The 20912-nt window shown below is 39.3% G+C and overlaps 1 protein-coding gene and 1 long non-coding RNA gene across 4 annotated transcripts; one reads left to right on the top strand and one right to left on the bottom strand.

Annotated features, from left to right (window-relative positions):
- Positions 1–332: 332 nt before the first annotated feature.
- On the bottom strand, positions 333–20370 carry nme9 (NME/NM23 family member 9). Of its 3 annotated transcripts, none has more exons than XM_008106420.3 (8): positions 20308–20370; positions 15220–15256; positions 10220–10277; positions 9021–9124; positions 7423–7494; positions 2974–3090; positions 1331–1424; positions 333–854 (listed from the first exon to the last, which is right to left on the bottom strand). In XM_008106420.3, the coding sequence occupies exons 2-8, from the start codon at positions 15250–15252 to the stop codon at positions 850–852; spliced, it is 483 nt and encodes a 160-aa protein (XP_008104627.1). In that variant the 5' UTR covers positions 15253–15256; positions 20308–20370; the 3' UTR covers positions 333–849. The 3 variants fall into 3 exon arrangements, with proteins under 3 accessions (XP_008104627.1, XP_062832532.1, XP_016847619.1); XM_062976462.1 differs by lacking the exon at positions 20308–20370 and adding an exon at positions 20205–20300; XM_016992130.2 differs by lacking the exon at positions 15220–15256 and having other exon boundaries at positions 20308–20338.
- On the top strand, positions 1340–19519 carry LOC134297813 (uncharacterized). Its single transcript, XR_010004689.1, has 3 exons — positions 1340–1476; positions 1734–1967; positions 19276–19519. It is a non-coding gene; the product is annotated as an uncharacterized LOC134297813 (long non-coding RNA).
- Positions 20371–20912: the final 542 nt, after the last annotated feature.

Below are 20912 nucleotides of genomic sequence, written 5' to 3'. Positions count from 1 at the left end.
TTTAAGTTGGGAGCAACCTTGTTTTATGCTGCTCCAAAGAGTAAAACACAGAGCAACAGATTAAAAGACTATGACAGAGAGCAACAGATTCAAAAGTGATTCCACCTAAACATCAGGAAAAACAGGCAGAGATGTTCAATGGTGGAATATGCTGCCTTGGAGTGTGGCGGAGCCTCCTGTTTTGGAGGTTTTCAAACAGAGGCTATCTGTCAGGAGTGCTTATCGTGTTTCTCCGAAAATAAGACAGTGTCTTATATTAATTTTTGCTCCCAAAGATGCGCTAGGTCTTATTTTCAGAGGATGACTTATTTTTCCATGAAGAAGAATTCACATTTATTATTGAACAAAAAATGAACATTTATTATATACTGTACAGTAGTTGTCATCACAAACCAGCATAACCAGACAAACTGAATCCTATCAAGAATGTCTTGTTACTACCATTATTTCCATGGACAACAATCTATGGTACATACATTTATTGATCCTGCATGCTCTGGTATTATGTTTGGTGGGCGTGCTTCCAAACACAAACTTTGCTATGTCTTACTTTCGGGGGAGGCCTTATATTTAGCAATTCAGCAAAACCTATACTAGGTCTTATTTTTCGGGGATGACTTATTTTCAGGGAAACAGGGTAGATTGTGTTCTGGCATGGCTGGGGATTGCATTGAATAGCCCTGGTGGTTTCTTCCTACTCTTTAACTTTGATTCTTTATGAAAACTTCTGTTCCTTGTGGTACAGTGTTAGCTATGAGGAACATGTTATAGAAACTTCTTCTTTGTACTATTCTGTCATATTCCTCATCATCTCCAAAAGGCAGCTGGAAAGCCAGTCCCAGAAAGTGATTACTCTAGGAAGGAAAAAACAGGAGGGGAAATTAGCACAATAAGAAAGCAGCATATTTTGAAAACAACATCAAATGAACAATATTTGCTTGATAATTAGACTGAGAAAATTCTGTCTTAGCCCTTTGAATCACATCAGGCAGTCAAATAAAGAACTCTTTCCATTTCTGTGCATAAATTTGTACCCTGTGAGTGTCCTGATGTCAAGGCTCCAATTATAATAAGAGCTGCTTAAGCATATTGAAAAGGGGGAAATGAGTTTATTTTAGTAGTGGAGCCTTGCACTTTATAACCTACTCCTTTGCAGGCAAATTACTACAAAACTATCTAACACAGCAAGTCTCCGTTACCTGGATAATAAATGCAAGATGCTCTGTCTGGGATGAGTCATACAGTTCCAAATAGGAAAAATGCCTCCAAATCTTCTGCACCTGGGATTGCTGATCTCCTCAAGATAGAACCAATGAACAGAATTACAAACCTGTCTCATCTTCCTCACCATCTTCTTCCTCCTCCTCTTCCTCTTCTTCAACAGTAGCGCTTTCTTCTCCTTTAGGAAGGCCTTCGTCTTGAATCTGGCATCACAACATAAGAAAATGCTCCTAAGAGTTGCTTTAAGCAACACTGGTATATTTGTTTTTAGTAATAGTTTGGGAGTTTTTTGGGGGGGGGGGGAATAGGTATATAAGGAAAACATGAAGTTGCCTTACACTGAGTCAGACAGTATGTTTAGTTCAACATGGTCTGTATTCACTCTCAGGGTTTCAGAGAGGAATCTTTCCCAAGCTTATCCAGAAATACTGGAGACTGAATTGAAGACATTTGTATTCAAAGGATGTATTCTTGCCACTGAATTCTAATCCGTCTTCATTTTTATCTAACAGATTTCACTGCACTGAGCAGGCAGTACAACGAGGTCAATAACAATGCTTCTAAAGCAGGAGTGTCAAACTCCTTTTCACCGAGGACCACATCAGCCTTGTATGTGCTTTCAAAGGGCTGTTTGTAACTATAAGACTGTGTAAATGTAACTATGTTGCCCTGGCATTGAAAGCCTCGCGAGCCATATCAAATGACATGGCGGGATGGATTCAGCCTGCGGGCCTTGTGCTCTAAAGGTATTTGGAAGGAGAGGGGACTGGGGAGGTTTTTCCTTATTTACTTATTAATTTGTTCATTTTATTCATCTATATTACCTCTTTTCTCCCAATAATAACATTCAAGGCAGCTTTTTTGTGTGTGTCAGGAGCAACCGGAGTTGCTTCTGGAGTGAGAGAATTGGCCGTCTGCAAGGACGTTGCCCAGGAGGCGCCTGGATGTTTTGATGTTTTACCATCCTTGTGGGAGGCTTCTCTCATGTCCCCACATGGAGCTGATAGAGGGAGCTCATCCGCGCTCTCCCCGGGTGGGATTTGAACCTGGCAGCCTTCAGGTCAGCAACCCAACCTTCAAGTCACAAGGCTTTTATCCCCTAGGCCACCGGAGGCTCCTATTCAAGGCAGCTAACCACGTATTTTATTTTAAAACAATATTAAGTTAAAACTATATACAGCTATTAATAAAAGTATAAATTTAAAAGTTACTTTAATTGTGATTAAACCATTTATAAAGAAAAAAATAATGAAAAACCATATATAAATCTTATGAATTGCACCCCATAGAATTCAGTTAGTTTTTTAAAGCCTGACAGCATAAAATGTTTTCACTTCCTAACGGTAAGGCTGGATCTACACTGTCATAAAATGCAGTTTCAGAATGCAGATTAACTGCATGGAACTGGATTACATGGTAGTGTAGACTTCAATGCAGTTAACCTGCATTCTGAAACTAGGTTATATGGCAGTGTGGATCCAGTCAAAGTGAACATGAATTGAGCCATTTTGGCCTTCTTTAGGTTAGAATTCCAATGTGCCAGAGACCAGCACAATATTTGTGACCATTGCCTACAACTGTTTCTTTCTTTGCTGAAGGATCACTGTGGACTGGCAGCTAATAGCTTATGTAGTGGTACCAGTCTATGGATCAGCACTTTGAGTAGCATTGTCCTAATAAAACCGCTTCCAACTTTTATTCTACTGAATGACACTTAAAAAGGAGGGCAAAGGTGGCAAGAGATAAAATTACCACCACTCTGTCTGCTCCATGCTCCAAGACCTTTCTTTCTGCTTGCAGCTGCTCCACAATGGTTTTCTGTAACAATGGTGCATTAGCTCCCCTTACCACTGCTACTAACTCACCTCCCTGAAAGAAAATAGACATTCATAACTCATTTATTTTACAAACGTGATTTGCATTAATTAATACTCAAGATACATACATTAGTATTACTATGCCAGGGTCTGGAATTGAATATCTAATCAGCCCTCCACACTTGCAGGAGTTAGGGGCACAGGATCCCATGAAAGTGAAAAACGACAAATAAAGAACACACCTCTAGGAATTTCCAAGGCCCATTCTACACTGCCATATAAAATCTACATTATCTGCTTTGAACTGAATTATATGGCAGTGTAGAAGGGGCCCAAGTCTTCTAGTATGACTTTATAGTCAACGTTTGGAAGTTCTTTCTATAAGTACCTAGGTCCTACAGCATCACTAGAGGAAATTTATCATATAGTTATACTGGAGAACCAGAGAACATTTTGAATTAAATCCATGAATAATCAAATCTGCAAAAAGTCTACATTGCAAATGTGGAAGGACAACTGTATTGTGAACTGGCAAGATTAAATTATAAAGATAACCTACAATAGGTCATGTCTAATAGACTGTTTGCTATACAGGTCCTGTGTTGTATTTAGCTGACAACAGAGAAGAACAGAACTGGGCGGTCAAAGGGGTGGGGACACAGACAGCCTCACAGTATGGAGTGTGAAGTTGCTTAAATTGTCAATTAAAATAGCTTAATGAATTAAAGTGGCGTATTTAAGCAAGCATATTTTATTATGTATACATCTTAAAACAAGTACTTGTAAAAACTACAGATGGCATCAAAAGAGGTATCTCTCTCTTGTCATATCAGAGCAAGTATCTTTGAGAGGATGCCTGCTATGTCCCATGTGTAAGATCAAAAAACATGTGTACATGATAGCAAATTTAATTCATACATTAATTGACTATCTAAAAATTGTCATTGAAGCAGGGTGCAATTTATTATACAGGCAATTTATTATAGCTCTTTCACATGGATTAGTTATTTGCTTTTCATACTGCTCTGTGTTGTTATCTGTTCAGTAAGAAATGAAATCGTGACCATGTTGCCTTGAATTCCCTTAAACTACATAGACTGTATTTTTATCTTAGACTAGGTCAGAATTTTGAGCTCAAACTGTGGTAGATATAGTAGTGTATACATAATGGAAAGGAGATGATTCCCAGACTATTCCCATTAAATTAAATACCTAGTCTAAGATAAAAATACAAGCTCTGAAGTAACAAAATTGTATTAAATGTTTGTTCTTAAGAATGAAGACAAAAGGAATACAACATGCTTTCAATAGTAATAGAGTAATCTCAGAGTAAATTGCAAAGCTAAAATAGAGCTAGCATAGTGCTGTGGTTTGAGCACCGCTGAAACCAGGGTTTGAATCCCCGTTGAACCAAGAAAATTGAATGTGTGACCTTAAGCAAGTCACTTTCAAAGAGGGGCAAAGGCAACCCCTCTCTGAAAAAATCTTGCCAAAAAAGTATGATAGGTTTGCATTACAGTCGCAGTAAATTGGAAGCAACTTGAGGGCAGAATACAACAAAAATAATGTATATGATTCGCTCTGCTGGGCGCACATGAAAAGACTTCTAATCAATTAACAACATCACGTACTGCTTCTATAGCACTTATCAACTATTAAACAACAATTATTTAAAAAATGATTACAAAGACCTGTTCCAAAGGTTTAAGGTCTAACAGAAATTAAATATTAAAGCAGGGGTGGGCACACTTTGGACTTCTCAAATCTCGTTTGTTCTTTGATTGGAATCCCCTCCATAAATATGCCAACAAGAACGAAGTGCAAAACACTGGCTCAGAAGCATGGGTATATATAATAGTTGAAGAGCAAAATGCCTTCAAGCACATTCTTAGCTCAAGAATTAGTTTTCAGTACTGCAACTGGAGCTTGAATTCAGATTTTTTCATACATACATATACATCCACTTCTGTTTCCCCTCAGGCTTTCCTGTTTTAGCAGCACAACGTGGGAGGATGAAAGAAATTTTAAAATGTTTGCTATAGTTAAATAATCAGGAGACAGGAATCCTTACTAGAAAACCTTTACTAAAGGTAAAGCTTTTCCCCTGACATTAAGTCTAGTCGTGTCCGACTCTGGGGATTGGTGCTCATCATCTCCATTTCTAAGCTGAAGAGCCGGCGTTGTCCATAGACACCTCCAAGGTAATGTGGCTAGCATGACTGTATGGAGCGCCGTTACCTTCCTGCCAGAGCGGTACCTATTAATCTATTCATATTTGCATGTTTTTGAACTGCTAGGTTGGCAGAAGCTGGGGCTAACAGTGAGAGATCACCCTGCTGCCTGGATTCGAATCGCCAACCTTTTGGTCAGCAAGAAAAGCAGGTCAGCGGTTTAACCCTGAGCTGTGCCATCAAATTAGTTTTCAATACCACAACTGAAGCTTGAATTCAGATTCTTTCATACATACATACATCCACTTCTGTTTCCCCTCAGGCTTTCCTGTTTTAGCAGCACAACGTGGGAGGATGAAAGGCCTTTTAAAATGTTTGCTATAGTAAAATCATCAGGAGACAGGAATCCTTACTAGTCTAGTGCAAATCATCCAAAAATTCGTCAGTTGATTTCCCATCCCCCATTTAACTCCTGCCAGGCCTTACAGTACTTTTAAAAGAGTAATATTGACAGATATTAAGGAAGTGAAATATCTTGAAAAAGGGGAGGGAAGAACATAAATTATTTTCCAGGCATTTGTAAAAGGGAGGAAGGAAAGGTTCCAAACAGAGGATAGATATGAGTTTGGAGTGGAAGGCTCAGCAAGATAAACTGGACAATGACCGATGGATAAAAAAAGGAACTGGCATATTGGCTTCCCATATATAACCAGACAGCAGAGCTGCTGAACTCCAGATGGTCAAAAACTAAACAAAGGAAAATGTTAGAAAATAAAATAAAAGACATTGCATGATTATAGGAATCAACTACAGTAGATAATTGCCCGGAGCCAAGATGATTAAATTCAAGAAGCTATGCATGAAATGAGTTATTACTAGGATTCACATTGTGTTCTTGTATACATCTGGCAATGATAATCTTATAATAAGTATTTGCATACTATCCCTGTTGATGACTATTTAATGTGTGCTTGCATGCCTCTGCTTATTGATAGCCACATAACTCATATAATCTCTCTGTGTTATTAAGAATTGTAGTTTGACACATCTTGGTCTATATTCTTGTCTACAGTACATTTATATTGTATTAGTGTTTTCCTTTTTTGTTATTTGAGTTTACTGTATACAATTATGTGGGCTGTGCATATTAATTTCCCAAGCTTTTGAAGTCAGATTTGATTCTTATTTGCTAAAACCAATTTCTACCTTTATTTTTCTGTGCTATTGGTCTAAAACCATAATGCTAAAGTGCATGCTTTTTAAAAGTATATCCTTCTTGTACTTTAGGATTAGAGTTTTATTAACATTGACAACAACAATTGTGTCTTGATTCTATTGTGAGACACCCCGAGTCCTTGTGGAGAGGGGGCGGGATATAAATAAAATGTATTATTATTATTGTTGTTAATTCTCTGTTTACAAATAACGAGATTAGGAGTAAAAGAGGGGGAAGAGAGTTCAAAAACTGAGTTGGGAAGGAGAGGATACTTTTCCCCTCTACTGTTAGTCTAATATTATACTGCTAATATGCCTGACTTCTTATAAAATGCACGTGTCTTCTGCTAGATATGTTGTAATCCTTAATTTCCCAATAGGGAGTTTAAAACAAAAGGAGGGAAAGAAGAAATGGGGAAGGAGAGAGAAAATGATTTGGCAGAGTGCATCCTGTACTGTCAAAAACTGATACAATTAGAAGGCATTTGAAGACTGTAAATGGATGTAATCTGTAAATAATGGAAATTAAAAGTGGCATAATACTGTTGCAACTATGTAGTGCACATAGATCTTTAATAGGTTTTTTAAAAATTAAACCCTAGGGGTCTAGGTCAGTTAACAGTGTAAACAAACACCAGATGGCATGGCTAGAAATCAAGTATTTAGAGAGTAATTTAGCAACGCATCACACATTCAGAGTTTTCTTCCTACCCCCTACGCATTAGCCATATTATTCTACGCACATGCACACTTGCAAGCAGAATAAGGAAGATTCACAAGGCAATTTCATCACACAGAAGTAGAATTTATTTTACTCCAGTCTGGTTCTCTGATATTCCACTCTCAAACCAGCTGGAAGCATTTGGACCTAACCTCAAGGCTCTTGCACTATGTGGCACCCAGTGTTGATATGGTACTGAAGCACAGAGAACAGCTTTTTAACTGAAAGAACTTTCCTGTTTCTATAAAAAAATTAAAAAGCTTTGAAACCAACTTACAGCATAAAAGAGAAATGTAGGCTCACATTTACCACGGTATTTCTCTAGGGCATCAATTGAATCCACTTCAGCCTACACAAAAAAGTAAATAATTTACTAAAAACAAATATTCACAATTACATCGAGCAGGGTGGGGAAGACCTGTGATTTCATATCATTTCTTAAACAAGGCTCAGTAGTCCTTCCTTTTGAAGTGAAGATTGCAGCAGGGTTTTGGGCAACAGTTTAAGAGCTAGGTGAACAGCAATCTCACAGCTTGGGTCACTCTTGAGTCACCAGATCATAATGATCATTTCTGCCCTCCCTTCCCCACATGGAGAGTGCAGCTGGGGAGATTAAAAGCAAATCCTAGTTAGAGAGGTCCATCAACTCCAACACATCTATCTCCTACCTCATTTACCTCCAGAAGATTAGGGCTCTGAGGAAAGGTAAATGGGAAACTGCCACAACCCAGGTCCCTTCCACACAGCTGAATAAAATCCCACATTATCTGCTTTGAACTGGAATATATGGCAATGTGGACTCAGATAACCCAGTTCAAAGCAGATATTGTGGGATTTTCTGCCAAATAATCTTGGGTTATATGGCTGTGTGGAAGGGCCCTCAGATTGAGCTGGAACAGTCCTGTGGAGTCTCTTGCACTTACTTTAATAAATTGTGGAAAACCTGAATACTGTATATACTTAGCCCCTGTCAACACTGCCAACAAGATGGGTTTTCAGTAAATTTCTCTTCCCAATAACTTAAAGAAATTCAAATTCTATGTCTGATGGACATATATATATACTGTCAAGATTCTTTATGCTACTGTATTTTTTTTGGGGGGGGGGGGAGTCAAATTAAGTTATATACCAGCTTTTGCTTCTTCCCCAAAATACCAGTTTCGGTTATTTGGAAGCCGATGTATTCATTTCCACTCATATAATCTAGCAATGAAAATTCTTTTGGTTTTTCAAAGACTCAAGATAAATTAGTCTAGCTTTACCCAATCTGCTCAACACCTTATGCCTTAGACCAGGGCTTCTTAAACTTTTCCACTTGCGACCTTTTTGGTCACAGAGATTTTTATGTGACCTCAGGTATATCGGTGTAAAAATTAAATGTTTACTGATAATAAATCAGCATTTGCAAGGCTTATTAAACAGGGTGATTATCCTTTTTATGAAGTATCTTCTGCAGAGTCCACTGTAAAAACAGCCACTAGGTGACGTTCAGAAAACGTTTACTGTTGCCAAATTTTTAGAGACCCCAACATTGAGCTAAGGGACCCATTTGGAGTCAGTGCCCACAGTTTCAGAAGCGGTGTCTAAGGCCCCTTCTATACTGTCACATAAAATCCAGATTATTTGTTTTGAATTGTCTAATATGGCAGTGTAGACTCAGATAATCCAGTTCAAAGCAAATAAAGTGGATTATATGCTTTGATAATCTAAATTTTATGGCAGCGTAAGGGGCCTAAGACTACAGGTCCCACCATACGGGTATTTTGTACTACTGTTTCTATCAACACTCCATCATTGGCCATGGTGCCTGCAATTGATGGAGGTCAGTTATATCTGTACATTTGTACTATATTTGTATACTTGATACTATCTTACCACAGCAAAATGCAGGAGGTCATCACCAAGTTCGTTTCTTATTTTCCGGAAGAGGCTTACGACTGTTTTACATGGTCCACACCAGGCTTGGTAAACATCTACCACTGCAAGGAAGGCAAAAAGTTTCAGTAGAATTCCAGCATTTTTGGGAATTATACACAGATAATCCAGCACATAAAATTGTATAAGTTAATTAGTACTATTTCCTAATGTAACTAACAATTGCTCTACAAATCCAATTTGCTGTTAGTAGTCTGTGCTAGATACTGTGATGATCTGGAGGGGTATAGCATGAGATGCTACAAGTGAACCCCTTTCCTACCTTCCTATCATCCAGTATCATACAGGTACAAGAATATGTGGCACTGACACAGAGAAACAGTGGATCCATGTACATAAATCTGGCTCCAGGCTTTGAAGAACCAGTGGGTGCTTTCCTTCCATGAATGATTCATCTTCTTTGTCACTGTTCCCAATGCCCTTTTATTTATCCTTACCTGAACTCAACTGAGTCGGATTGAGAGCCATTAAAAATAGCTCAGCTCGTTGTTCACCTAAGTAACCCAAAGGATAGTTGCATCTATCGAATAGGAAAATGTAGGTACCGCTTATGCGGGGAGGCTAATTTAACTAATTTACAACACCATAAAAATCATCCAGCAACGTGCAAGAAAGGAATGAGGAAGTAATCCATCGAGGACTCGGTGTCACAGTGGATGATGCATCAGCAGCTCCCCCTGTGGCCGGAATCGAGCATGAAGCCTGGAAGCTGGAAAATGTTCAACTGCCTCTGTGTCTTCGTCTCTCTGTCTCTGTCTGTATGTCACATGGCATTGAATGTTTGCCATGTATATGTACATTGTGATCTGCCCTGAGTCCCCTTTGGGGTGAGAAGGGCGGAATATAAATACTGTAAACAAGTTAATTTGGATGGTTGGGGTGGGGGGGGGAGGACAACATGAATGTAAGCAGTGAGACCCTTGCTGGAATACAGGTCAGCAAATCTGTACGTAAATTAAAGAGAAATACATTGAACAGCACTAAAGTAATTCTCTTATAATTAACATTATCAAAATAAAAAATAAACAGATAAATAAATAGATAGAGATATTGCCCCACAAACGTTTGTCAGGATAAGTTGTATTTCTGATCAGCAACAGAAGTTATGGCCTGTTTTGTACTTGCAACAGAAGTCCTACCTATCAGTCCTTTGGAACTCAGCATTTCTTCCCAAAGTTCCTGATTGCTTATAAGCATCTGTATGCAAATTAAACATAAAACAATATTACCAACAAACTTTTAAATAAAGCAGAATAGCCTTTTTGAATGCAGTTGCTATCAGACAGATTTTGAGTTTATCTTAACTGAAGAATTAGTGCAATTTGACACTGCTTTTAACTGTCATGGTTCAGTGCTATGGAATCATAGGAGTTGTAGCTTTACAAAGTTTATAGCTGTTGCAGCCTGGTCAGATTCTGAGTGCTCGGAAGATGAGGAAGGGGGTGCTGGGATATATTCAGAGGTCCCAGAGGAGGATAGAAGTGGCCTGGAGAGAGTTGTTTTGGAATCTCCTGGAAGTTCTCATGAGATTGGAGAAATCGATATCAGTTCTCATGAGAATCCACCAGAAGTGCAGGCTGAGAGAAATGTGGGAGACGAATGTTTGTCCAGGTCAAGACGCTTGGAACTTTGGAGGCAGAGCGCATAACAAATACATACTCACTTTTCCTAGAGGCTTAGAGATAAGGTGAGAAAAAGCAGGTGTGTGAGGAATGATGTCATGGGAGGGACTGAGATCTTTTAAAGTTTCTGCTGGTACAATACTTTGTGAGAGAAACATTGTATTCAGGTGAACAGCTCTCGGTTCTTGGTCTTATGTTTTTGGAATTTGTGTATTCACGTTTCTAAGTTTGTTCCTGTTTCTAGTTCATGTGTGGCAGAGATTATCTGCCTTGGAATCATGCTATCATGTTTATGGATATATCAGTGACTCTTGAGACTATATTTTAAAGGATTTTGGACTCTTGGCTATCTTAGAAATAACTTTTGGAACTTTGATTCTCTTTTTATAGATTTGCCTATTTTTATATTCTCTTCTCAAAAAAAATGTTGGACCCTTCCACACAGCCACATAATCCAGAATATCAAGGCAGAAAATCCCACAATATCTGCTTTGAGCTAGATTATCTGAATCCCCACTGCCATATTGTTAGATTTTAAATTGTTAGATTTTAGCCTGTTTTTGTAAGCCGCCCCGAGTCCTAGGGGAGTGGCGGCATATAAATAAATATATTCCAGTTCAAAGTAGATATTGTGGGATTTTCTGTCTTGATATCCTGGGTTATATGGCTGTGTGTAAGGGCCCTTTTACATACTGGATTATCTGCACAGCGTGTGGTTTGTGGTGAAAAGTTGTTTCAGGGCTCTAGTGCAACAGTAACTTCCTCTGCAAAATACAGTAGAGTCTCACTTATCCAACATAAACGGGCCAGCAGAATGTTGGATAAGCGAATATGTTGGATAATAAGGAGACATTAAGGAAAAGCCTATTAAACATCAAATTAGGTTATGATTTTACAAATGAAGCACCAAAACATCATGTTAGACAACAAATTTGGCAGAAAAAGTAGTTCAATACGCAGTAATGCTATGTAGTAATTACTGTATTTAAGAATTTAGCACCAAAATATCATGATATATTGAAAACATTGACTACAAAAATGCGTTGGATAATCCAGAACGTTGGATAAGCGAGTGTTGGATAAGTGAGACTCTACTGTAGTACTGGGGCCTCCCCAAACTATAAATCCCAGGATCCCACAGCATTGATCCATGGCAGTTTGAGGGGTGTCAAACTGCATTAATTGTACAGTGTAGATGCACCTTTGGTTAGTCAGTAAAGGGACAACTCGGTTTTTTTGCATTAAAAGAACTACCAGTATGTCAAACTCATGATAGTTAAAGGTAAAGGTTTTCCCCTGACATTAAGTCTAGTCCTGTCCGACTCTGGGGGTTGGTGCTCATCTCAATTTCTGAGGCAAAGAGCCGGCATTGTCCGTAGACACCTCCAAGGTCATGTGGCCGGCATGACTGCATGGAGCACCGTTATCTTGCTGCCGGAGTGATACCTATTGATCTACTTACATTTGCATGTTTTCAAACTGCTAGGTTGGCAGAAACTGGGGCTAACAGCAGGAACACACCCTGTTCCTCAGATTCAAACCAACCTTTCAGTCAGCAAGTTCAGCAGCTCAGCAGTTTAACCCACTGTGCCACTGGGATACATAAAAAAACCAGCAAACAAATTCATTGTGCAGAGGCTTTCTTCTTATTCCGTTTCACTCTAGTTTTAGGAAAACGAAAACAGAGGGTACAAATTCTATGTTCAGCTCCTGTTTCAATTGATTAAAAATAGAGATACAAAGCCCCAGTGCAGGAGGGTAACTGTGACATCTATGACATTACAGACTCAATTACAATACCATTGTATTCTTTGCACATTGGCAAATGTTCAGAAATCAACAATTTGGCACATAGTGACTACTTTTACTTATAGGGCTACTATACTACTTTTACCTATCCAGGCCTTAGAAGGCGCAGTCCTCCTCAAACCTACCTGAGAAAAGATATTAAAAAGAGCTTTATAGACTACAGTTTTCAGAGTCTCACAGCCAGCATGGCCAATTGCTTTATTCAAGAGCTATTGTTCTGGATCATATTGCAGAGAATAGCTCTTGAGTGACAACCCCCAGAGTGTTGCACAAGAATACTATGCTTTATTTATAGTAAATAACTGAGGATCACACAATAGTCATTTCAATAAATCCAATAGGTCTACTCTGGTGTAAATAGCTGGCAGTGTTGAAATAATAATACTTCTTCTTCTGGCCACTTGATGGCAGGATTTATAGAGATTATATCCTTATGGAATCATTCTTACATAAAGAAATCACAGAAACATTCCCATGAGATTTTTATTTAAAGGTTTCTATTTGTGACGCTATGTTAATTTTTCCCAGAAAGAATATCAGACAAGTGGCCTCTTAAAAACCAGCAAATGTATTTTAGCATAAAATAGCGTAGGCTACAATTGCATGTTATGAAGTGGATTGTGAATTGATAAAGTCGATGAAGTGGGTGCCAACTTTGGTGAAAGTCTTTTACGGTTTAAAAATGCCTATTTAATCATGCCTTGTTAACTGAATATGGAGTTTCTGAAGATCAATGTCAGAAATCCATAATACAACTAAATTCAAAGTGCCTTTAAGATTGTATATGTTGTTCCTTAGATACCAGATTGCTATAGCATACTACTCTGCTTCCATTCTCTTTGCTCCATATTGGTGGATTTGACCTCTGTGAATTTCATTATTCACAGATTTCATATTGTGGATTATCTGCTTTGATATTCTGGGTTACATGGTGGCCCTGTGCTCCTAATCCCAGAGAATGGGAGGGTGGACTATAGTGTGAATCCATAGCCCTACAAAATGCAAAAAATGTAAAATTCTTGCTACCAGCAAAAAAGTGGAAAGTGATGATCACTCAAAAGAAACTCTTTGAGGCAACCCTGGCTGGATCTACACTGACCTATATCCCAGGATCTGATCCTACGAACTGGATTATATGAGATTCTTTGAACTGGATTATATGAGTCTACACTGTCAGATAATCTGGAATAAGCAGATAATCTGGGATCAGATCCTGGGATATAAAGCAATGTAGATCCAGCCCACATCTCCTTAAAACAAAACTTTCCAAACTATGTGTCATGACACATTCATTTGTTGTATGCAGTGTGAGAGTTTGTCACGTGAACTTAACAAGAAACTTCTGAGTTTATGTAAAATAAGCAAAAAAATCATTTATATTTTAAAATATAAATGAAAGGTTTTCATGAGATACATTGTATCCCCACACATTTTATTATTACTATTTATGCACAGTATGTGTCCGTATCTCTTACTAGGTAATAAAACTGAATCACTGTGTTGTGAAATGACACACCAAAAAGTGTGTCACCAACATAAATTTTTAGGAAAGCCCTGTCTTAAAATATAAGCATAAAGCATACAATTTTTGCTCATGAAGACCTAAAGTGAAAGCACGACAATTCCTAGACAATTTGAGATCTGAGATTGAACTGTGTTATATGATCCGTGCAGACCAGGCATTGGGCAAACTTTGACCCTCCAGTTGTTTTGGACTTCAACTCCCACAATTCCTAACAGCCTGTAGGCTGTTAGGAATTGTGGGATTTGAAGTCCAAAACACCTGGAGGACTGAAGTTTGCCCATGCCTGGTGTAGACTCATATAATGTAGTTTAACTGCACAGAAGTGCATTATCTGACCATATAATGCAGTTCAATCTGCATAATAATGCCAGTGTAGATGGGGCCTGAGAGCAGGAAAATACAAAGACATAAAGTACATAACAATATGGCAAACAAGGCTAGTCAATTTACTATTTTGGCACTCAGTGCAGAAAATTCCACTCATATTTCCCTTGGCAGTAAAAACACAACATTAAAGTAAACAACTAACAATGTGCTGTTTTTTGTGAAAATAAAAGTCACCTGCTTGAGATGAGCACCTCATTCCGGCGATGGAAGTGGTTGGACCAAAATGAAAGCTCACATATATTGGAACCAATATCAGTTATTGCCAGATAACAGAACTGTTGGAAAATAACATCCCAAACCAATCTAGAAGGACTGCTTTTCCCAGTCATCATATATTTTAATGGGTAGAAAGAGACTGGAATTTTTATTTAAAATGTAATGGTTAAATCTGTCTCAATTAAGCTTCCCCTTTTAGAAGCATATTTCACATTTATTTGGGGTGGGGAAAAGCCAGTTCTTATTATTATCCAGCGGAACAGTCAGCCTTTGATTCTAATTCTATATTATTCTGCCAAATAAAATACGCTGCACAGACAATTTCTTCCCAGAAGGCTGCACTGCAGAGATAATTTAAATCTGCTCTTCTATTTCATTTCTGATTCATCCAGATGAGGGGCGAAATGAATTACTGGCTGTTGCCTTGGGAGACTGGTAAATCCACTTAGAACTCCATTGCTTTTGGTTTTAGACCGACTGTCAAAATGCAACACAGTCTTGCGTCAAACCCACCTCCTCCACACAAGCAGGAAATGACAAACTCGCAGTTACATTTACAGTATTAACCTTTTATACTGACCTGCAAAGCTAATTCCTTCTTCCTGCTGGCCATTGTGCTGCCAAAAGCAAACAAAAGCCTAAAACACCATGTCATTTATATAAAACTGACACCAAATCTGTACAAATAAGTTATGTATCTTGCTACATACAGTACTAGCAATGGAAACTGCAACACAATCCCATACAGTGGTAGAGACTACCACATGAAAATCAATTAAGATACTAATTTAACTAGAAATTTGTCAAGAAAATGTAACAACTTAAATAATAAAATTTAAAAATAAATGTGAGAATTTCAGTAATAATGTCTCTCCAGAATTACTGCTTAATCAAATGAACCACAATTCTAAACAGATATTAGATTTTACTTTACCCAATTGGTTCTTTACTCAAAACCTAGTTCTCTTGGGGCCCTTCCACACAGCCAAATAATCCAGAATATCAAGTCAGATAATCTGCAGTATCTGCTTTGAATGGGATTATCTGAATCCACACTGCCATATAATCCAATTCAATATGGATTTTATAAAACTGTGGAAGAGGCCTTGGATGTTCGGTTATATGGGGTTCATCTGCAATGTAGAATTAATGCAGTTTGACACCACTATGGCCCCTTCTGCACAGCTGAATAAAATTCCACATTTTCTGCTTTGAACTGGAATATATGGCAGTGTGGACTCCGATAACCCAATTCAAAGCAAGTATTGTGGGATTTTCTGCCTTTAGATTCTGGGTTATATGACTGTATGGAAGGGCCCTTTGACTACCATGGATCAACACTCTATAATTCTGGGAATTGCAGTTTGGTGGTTGGACTGGATGGCCCATGAGGTCTCTTCCAACTCTACTATTCTATGATTCTATGATTAACAGTGAAGGCTAAAAGCCTTGTAACACTACAACTCACATGATTCCATAGCTTTAGGCCATAGCAGTTAAAGTGTTGTCAAAATGCATTAATTCTGCAGTGTAGATGCACTGATGGGGTAAAGGAATGGTAATGCTCAAGTCACAAATAGTGACGGTTATCCAGAAAGTACATTGAGGGCTCTTCCAAATAGGCCCTATATCCCAGGATCTGATCCCAGGTTTTCTGTTTATCCCAGATTATCTGGCAATGGGGACTCATATAATCCAGTTTAAAGCAGAAAACCTGGGATCATATCCTGTGATATAGGGCCTGTCGGGGGGTCATTCCACACAGCCATGTTTTTATTGTTTATTCATTCAGTCGCTTCCGACTCTTCGTGACCTCATGGACCAGCTTTGTTACAGTCATATAACCCAGCCATATAACCCAGAATAGCAAGGCAGAAAATCCCACAGTATCTGCTTTAAACTGGGATATCTAGTCCACACTGCCATATATTCCAGTTCAAAGCAGATAATGTGGGATTTTATTCAGATATGTGGAAGGGGCCTAGAAGGGCCCTGAGATGGCATTCTTGTGTTTTGTGCTGAGTATAGCCTGCAGGCATCTGCCCCAGAAAAAGGAATTGTGAACCTCTTAACACTCTCTTGCTTTGATCCACCAGGGAATCTGTAAACTAAAGGCAGTTTGTGGATAAGGACATAAGGCTATTAAAAAGGAACAAAGGGAAACTAGAAGAAGGGTTGCCAGTGGGATGAGAGAGAGATCGGATTTTCAAAGTTGATGCAGCTATTTCCTGCTTCCCAATGCTCAGAATGGAGGGGTGGAATAAAATAATACATAGGATTTTTCACCTGTAAGGTTTTTGGGGCATTTTCAAAAAGGTAAATTTAAATGTCCTCATTTCAATGTTTTTCAATCAAATTGGAAGTTTAGTTTATAATCTGTTCCAACTAAGGGCCCTTCCACACAGCCATATAACCCAAAATATCAAGGCAGAATAACCCACAATATCTGCTTTGAATTGAAATATCTGAGTCCACACGGACATATGTTCCAGTTCAAAGCAGATAATGTGGGGTTTTATTCAGCTGTGTGGAAGGGGCCTAACTTTCTCATCTCTGATTCTATGCTTATTTGCTTGGAGATAAATGTCACCATATTCTGCAGGAATTACTCTTTTATAAATGTGTTTGGAATCATAGAATCATAGAATCATAGAATAGTAGAGTTGGAAGAGACCTCATGGGCCATCCAGTCCAACCCCCTGCTAAGAAGCAGGAAATCGCATTCAAAGCACCCCCGACAGATGGCCATCCAGCCTCTGCTTAAAAGCCTCCAAAGAAGGAGCCTCCACCACGGCCCCGGGGAGAGAGTTCCACTGTCGAACAGCTCTCACAGTGAGGAAGTTCTTCCTGATGTTCAGGTGGAATCTCCTTTCCTGTAGTTTGAAGCCATTGTTCCGTGTCCTAGTCTGCAGGGCAGCAGAAAACAAGCTTGCTCCCTCTTCCCTATGACTTCCCTTCACGTATTTGTACATGGCTATCATGTCTCCTCTCAGCCTTCTCTTCTGCAGGCTAAACATGCCCAGCTCTTTAAGCCGCTCCTCATAGGGCTTGTTCTCCAGACCCTTAATCATTTTAGTCGCCCTCCTCTGGACGCTTTCCAGCTTGTCAACGTCTCCCTTCAACTGTGGTGCCCAAAATTGGACACAGTATTCCAGGTGTGGTCTGACCAAGGCAGAATAGAGGGGGAGCATAACTTCCCTGGATCTAGACGCTATTCCCCTATTGATGCAGGCCAGAATCCCATTGGCTTTTTTAGCAGCCGCATCACATTGTTGGCTCATGTTTTACTTGTTGTCCACAAGAACTCCAAGGTCTTTTTCGCACACACTGCTGTCAAGCCAGGCGTCCCCCATTCTGTATCTTTGATTTCCATTTTTTCTGCCGAAGTGAAGTATCTTGCATTTGTCCCTGTTGAACTTCATTTTGTTAGTTTTGGCCCATCTCTCTAGTCTGTCAAGATCGTTTTGAATTCTGCTCCTGTCTTCTGGAGTGTTAGCTATCCCTCCCAGTTTTGTGTCGTCTGCAAACTTGATGATCGTGCCTTCTAACCCTTCGTCTAAGTCGTTAATAAAGATGTTGAACAGAACCGGGCCCAGGACGGAGCCCTGCGGCACTCCACTTGTCACTTCTTTCCATGATGAAGACGACGCATTGGTGAGCACCCTTTGGGTTCGTTCGCTTAGCCAATTACAGATCCACCTAACCGTAGTTTTGTCTAGCCCACATTTTACTAGTTTGTTTGCCAGAAGGTCGTGGGGGACTTTGTCGAAGGCCTTACTGAAATCCAGGTACGCTACATCCACAGCATTCCCTGTATCGACCCAACTCGTAACTCTATCGAAAAAAGAGATCAGATTAGTCTGGCATGACTTGTTTTTGGTAAATCCGTGTTGACTATTAGCAATGACCGCATTTGTTTCTAAGTGTTCGCAGACCACTTCCTTAATGATCTTTTCCAGAATTTTGCCTGGTATTGATGTGAGGCTGACCGGACGGTAATTGTTTGGGTCGTTCTTTTTTCCCTTCTTGAAGATAGGGACCACATTCGCCCTCCTCCAATCTGCTGGGACTTCTCCCGTTCTCCAAGAACTCTTGAAGAATCAACAGCTTTAATTATAATTGCAGCAGCGGCTGCCTGTCATATAATGTTACGCAACAAGAGCTGCTACTTTCACAACTTTAACTTTTCTACTTTGAAAGCTGAATCTCTTGAAATATAATGGAGTTTACTCTGATGGGATAATCCATCAACTTATTTTTAAAATGATTTTTTATTGAGTCTTTTATGAACAACATAATAAGATAAAATAAAAAATATGGATTGGGAAGTGGGATAAGGGAGGGGCTAACGCTACAAAAAAAGACATCTATACATAACCCGATTATCTAAGAGGGTTTGGAAGTTAAGGATAGGGTATTCAGTAGGAGGTTTAGACTTCCAATCTTCTCCATTGTGGTTTTCTTCTTTCTTTTAGTTTCTCTTTCTCTACTGTCCCCTTATCTTTTTTTTTTTTTAAGTTACCATATAGATATTTTCCTGTTTCTTATTTTGGTTTTATTATCAACTCCATCTTTTCTTGTCTCAAGTAGCTACATAATGGTGACCAGTCCATACTTTTCCTTCCTTGTCCCCTAGTGGGCCCGGGCTGTGGAGCAGGCGGGAGAGCAAGCCAGCTGCAATTAACTGCAATGAATCACTCTGACCAGGAGGTCAGGAGTTCGAGACCCGCTCGGAGCCTATGTTTGTTTGTCTTTGTTCTATGTTAAAAAGCATTGAATGTTTGCCTATATGTGTAATGTGATCCGCCCTGAGTCCCTTTCGGGGTGAGAAGGGCGGAATATAAATGCTGTAAATAAATAAATAGAATGTTTGGATAATAGACGGGATAGTTTATCCATGCTCATAATGTCTATTAATTTGGATATCCATTCTTCTAAAGTAGGGGGTTTCTTTCATTCTCCATTTCCTCACATACACAATTCTGGCTGCTGTCATCAAGTAGCAGAATAGTTTATTTCTATCTGTATTTCTATAATTCCTAGAAGAAAGTACTCTGGTTTTAGTTCTAGTTTCATGTTGAATATTTTCTGTATTTTTTCACACCGCAGAAATTAGCTAAATACCATCCAAAGACGCAGGACAAGTGCTAGAAATGCAGAGAACTAGTGAGAACATTCCACCACATGTGGTGGAATTGTAAACATGCTGAAACATGCTGAGGGATGTCTGAGGAAAAAAAAATCCATTTACTTATTTAAAGCATTTCTGTATCACTTCCCAACTTAAGGCGATACAAAACAATAAAATATATTATTTAATACAAAGATTAAATAATAAAAAAACAAAAAAACACACATTAAATATTATTTTAAAATCTTAAATTAGTCTAAAGAGTGCATTAACAATGTAGAACAAGCATAAGCCAACTTGGCTTAAGCGGCTGAGGGGGAAAAGGAAAGGGCCTGAGGCTGTTAGGAATGATGGGAGTTGAAGTCCAAAACACCTGGAGGGAGGGCCCAAGTTGGCCCATGCCTGCTATAGAATCATGGGATTTGTAGTTTTACCTTCTTCTGTCAAAGAATGCCGATGCCTCACTAAAACCACAGCTCCTATGAGTAAAAAGTGGTGTCAAATTGCATGAGTTCTACAGTGTTGCAAAGGGGGTACCTGTTTTCCCGCGCAGAATCCCAGCAGCCGCGTCTACGGTTTCCACGGCAACGCGCCGTCCAATGGAAGGCGAGGGCTCCGTTTAGTTACGCGCGCTCTGCTCCGTGACTGATTGGATCTCAGGGCGCCTCCCTGCCTGCATTGCCAGATGGAGGAAGCAAAGAAGCAGAGAGGAAGAGCAGATTTGGCAGGCCAGCTATCAGCCCTGGGGCGAAGACCAGGTTAATATGAAACGTGCAAAGCCAATAAAAGGGGGACATTAAATATATGCTTCCAATCTTCCCCTCCTCCCCAAAAAATATTTAATCACATTTAATAGAATTAAAACCTTAGATGAGAGATGGAGGCTCCCTTTATAGCAGGCATGACCAAACTTTGGCCCTCCAAGTGTTTTGGACTTCAACTCCCACCATTCCTAACAGCCTATAGGCTGTTAGGAATGGTGGGAGTTAAAAGTCCAAAATACCTGGAGGGCCCAAGTTTGCCCATGCCTGATCTACATTGTAAAACTACAACGCCTATAATAATTCCATAGCAGTTAAAGTGGTGTCACACTGCATTAAATTTTGCAGTGTAGGCGCACCCACTGACTTACCTATCATGGG

The sequence above is a fragment of the Anolis carolinensis genome, chromosome 3 (assembly GCF_035594765.1).
Source record: "Anolis carolinensis isolate JA03-04 chromosome 3, rAnoCar3.1.pri, whole genome shotgun sequence".
Classification (NCBI taxonomy): domain Eukaryota; kingdom Metazoa; phylum Chordata; class Lepidosauria; order Squamata; family Dactyloidae; genus Anolis; species Anolis carolinensis.
Note: the sequence above shows the minus strand (reverse complement) of the source record. Positions and strands in the feature narration are given on the sequence as shown.

Coding starts and splice junctions, on each gene's coding strand:
- nme9 (XM_008106420.3), bottom strand. CDS start 15,252: ATGGCCAGCAGGAAGAAGGAATTAGCTTTGCAG. Junction 10,278..15,219: donor AGAAGGAATTAGCTTTGCAG/GTCAGTATAAAA, acceptor ATTTGCATACAG/ATGCTTATAAGCAATCAGGA. Junction 9,125..10,219: donor GAGTTCCAAAGGACTGATAG/GTAGGACTTCTG, acceptor CCTTCCTTGCAG/TGGTAGATGTTTACCAAGCC.